Below are 1794 nucleotides of genomic sequence, written 5' to 3' on the forward strand. Positions count from 1 at the left end.
GGTGGTTAAGAGGGCCTCGCCGTTGCCGGAGACTTTGGACCGCATTGTTGTTCACAGTCGAATGGTGATAAACCCGAAACCCTAAACCCTAAACCCCAAACCCTAAACCCTGATGAACCCTCGATAGGTAGCGGTGGGATGCTGGCTCTATAAGCTCAGAGGCGGAGGCCCAGCCGCACTTAGCAGAGGTCCTGTACAGTTGCACATGGGGTTTAGGGTTTAGGGTTTAGGGTTTAGGGCTTAGGGTTTAGGGTTTAGGGTTTGTGGGACTTCTCTGTGGCCTGCTTCCCCCGTGTCGCCGCTCATCCACCCAAATCCAAAGCCAGCACATACCACAATTTATTACTTATTTATTTTTTATTTATTTATTTACATTTATTTATTTATATTTATTTATTTATTTATTTATCTACTTTATTTATTTGTTTATTTATTTATTTATTCAGAATGGACACTCGAGTGCAGTGACTTGTTTGTTCTTCACTTTGCTCGAAGATTTTCTCGTGACAACTTCTATTGACAAGAGCATTCGCTTCTGGTCAGTTTAAATAAATAAATAAAAATGTAAATGAATAAATAAATAAATGAATGAATAAATAAATAAATAATAAATAAATAAATAAACAAATAAATAAATGAATAATAAATAAATAAAGTTGTTAATGGTGGTGAATGATGAGGTGGTGGTGGGTAGGAAGTCGTAGGTGATTTAAAAAATTCCTCTCAGCCAACTAGCTAGCTAGCTAGCTAGCTAGCCAGATAGCTAGCTAGCTAGCTAGCTATATAGCTAGCCAGCGAGTTAGCTATCCAGCCAGCCAGCTAGCCAGCCAGTCACACCAGCTAGCTAGCCAGCTAGCTAGCTAGACAGCCAGCTAGCTAGCTAGACAGCTAGCTAGCTGGCTAGCTAGCTGGATGAGTCAACTGATTAAAAATAAATAAAAGAAATAAAAGAAACAAAAGAATAAATAAACAAAATGAATAAATAAACAAATAGAGATCTTGTTTGCTGCAGGGCCGTGAACTCGGGGGCAAACGTGAAAGTGTTCACCGACTCTGCTGCTCCTCTTGCTGCTGCGCTGCTGCCTTTCAACCCCACAGTCTTCATCACTTCCAACAGCAACTCTTTGCTGCGCCTCGTCTGCTCCAACACTGGAAAGGTTAGCTAGCTAGCTGGCTAGCTGGCGAGCTAGCTAGCTAGCTGGCTAGCTGGCGAGCTAGCTAGCTAGCTGGCTAGCTAGCTGGCTAGCTGGCTAGCTATTCTGTTTTTTTGCACATTTCGGGTCATTTTGTCTCTTTTTTCTCCCTTGTTCTTGCTTTTTGCTCATTTTTTCTGCTTTTTTCTCCAAGCCGATCGGCAGCCTCTTCTCCATTTGATTTTCCCGAAGTTGGGCTTTCATTTTTGCCGCTTTTTGTCCTTTTTGGGCCCCAGGTGCTGCAGAAACTGAAGATGGACTCGGAGGTCCGCGCCATTCGCTTCGACGACACCGGCCTCTTTTGCTTCGCCGGAAACAAAGCCGGCCAGCTGTACGTACTCGAGGCCACCGACAGCGCCAGCCTCACCTACAGGTACAAACTCAACCTCAGCAAGGTGAGCCAAACTGCAGCTAGCTAGCTAGCTGGCTAGCTAGCTAGGCAGGTGTGGGGATAGGAGGGGCGGGTGGAGAGCTGGAGAACGAGCTATCTAGGTATCTAGTAGGGTAGATGGGTAGCTAGCTAGCTAGCTGGCTAGCTAGCTGGCTAGCTAGCTAGCTGGCTAGCTAGCTAGCTGGCTAGCTAGCTAGATAGCTAGTGAGC

The 1794-nt window shown here is 45.2% G+C and overlaps 1 protein-coding gene across 1 annotated transcript; it reads left to right on the plus strand.

Moving 5' to 3' along the window:
• Positions 1 to 61: 61 nt before the first annotated feature.
• ETH_00037495 (uncharacterized protein) lies at positions 62 to 1588 on the plus strand (the record flags this gene model as incomplete). Its single annotated transcript, XM_013375293.1, has 4 exons — positions 62 to 64; positions 447 to 538; positions 1013 to 1157; positions 1430 to 1588. Coding segments are annotated over 4 exons (399 nt in total), but the record flags the coding sequence as incomplete, so codon positions are not given.
• Positions 1589 to 1794: the final 206 nt, after the last annotated feature.

This window comes from Eimeria tenella, genomic scaffold (assembly GCF_000499545.2).
Source record: "Eimeria tenella Houghton genomic scaffold, Eth_scaff2648, whole genome shotgun sequence".
In the NCBI taxonomy this organism is placed as follows: domain Eukaryota; phylum Apicomplexa; class Conoidasida; order Eucoccidiorida; family Eimeriidae; genus Eimeria; species Eimeria tenella.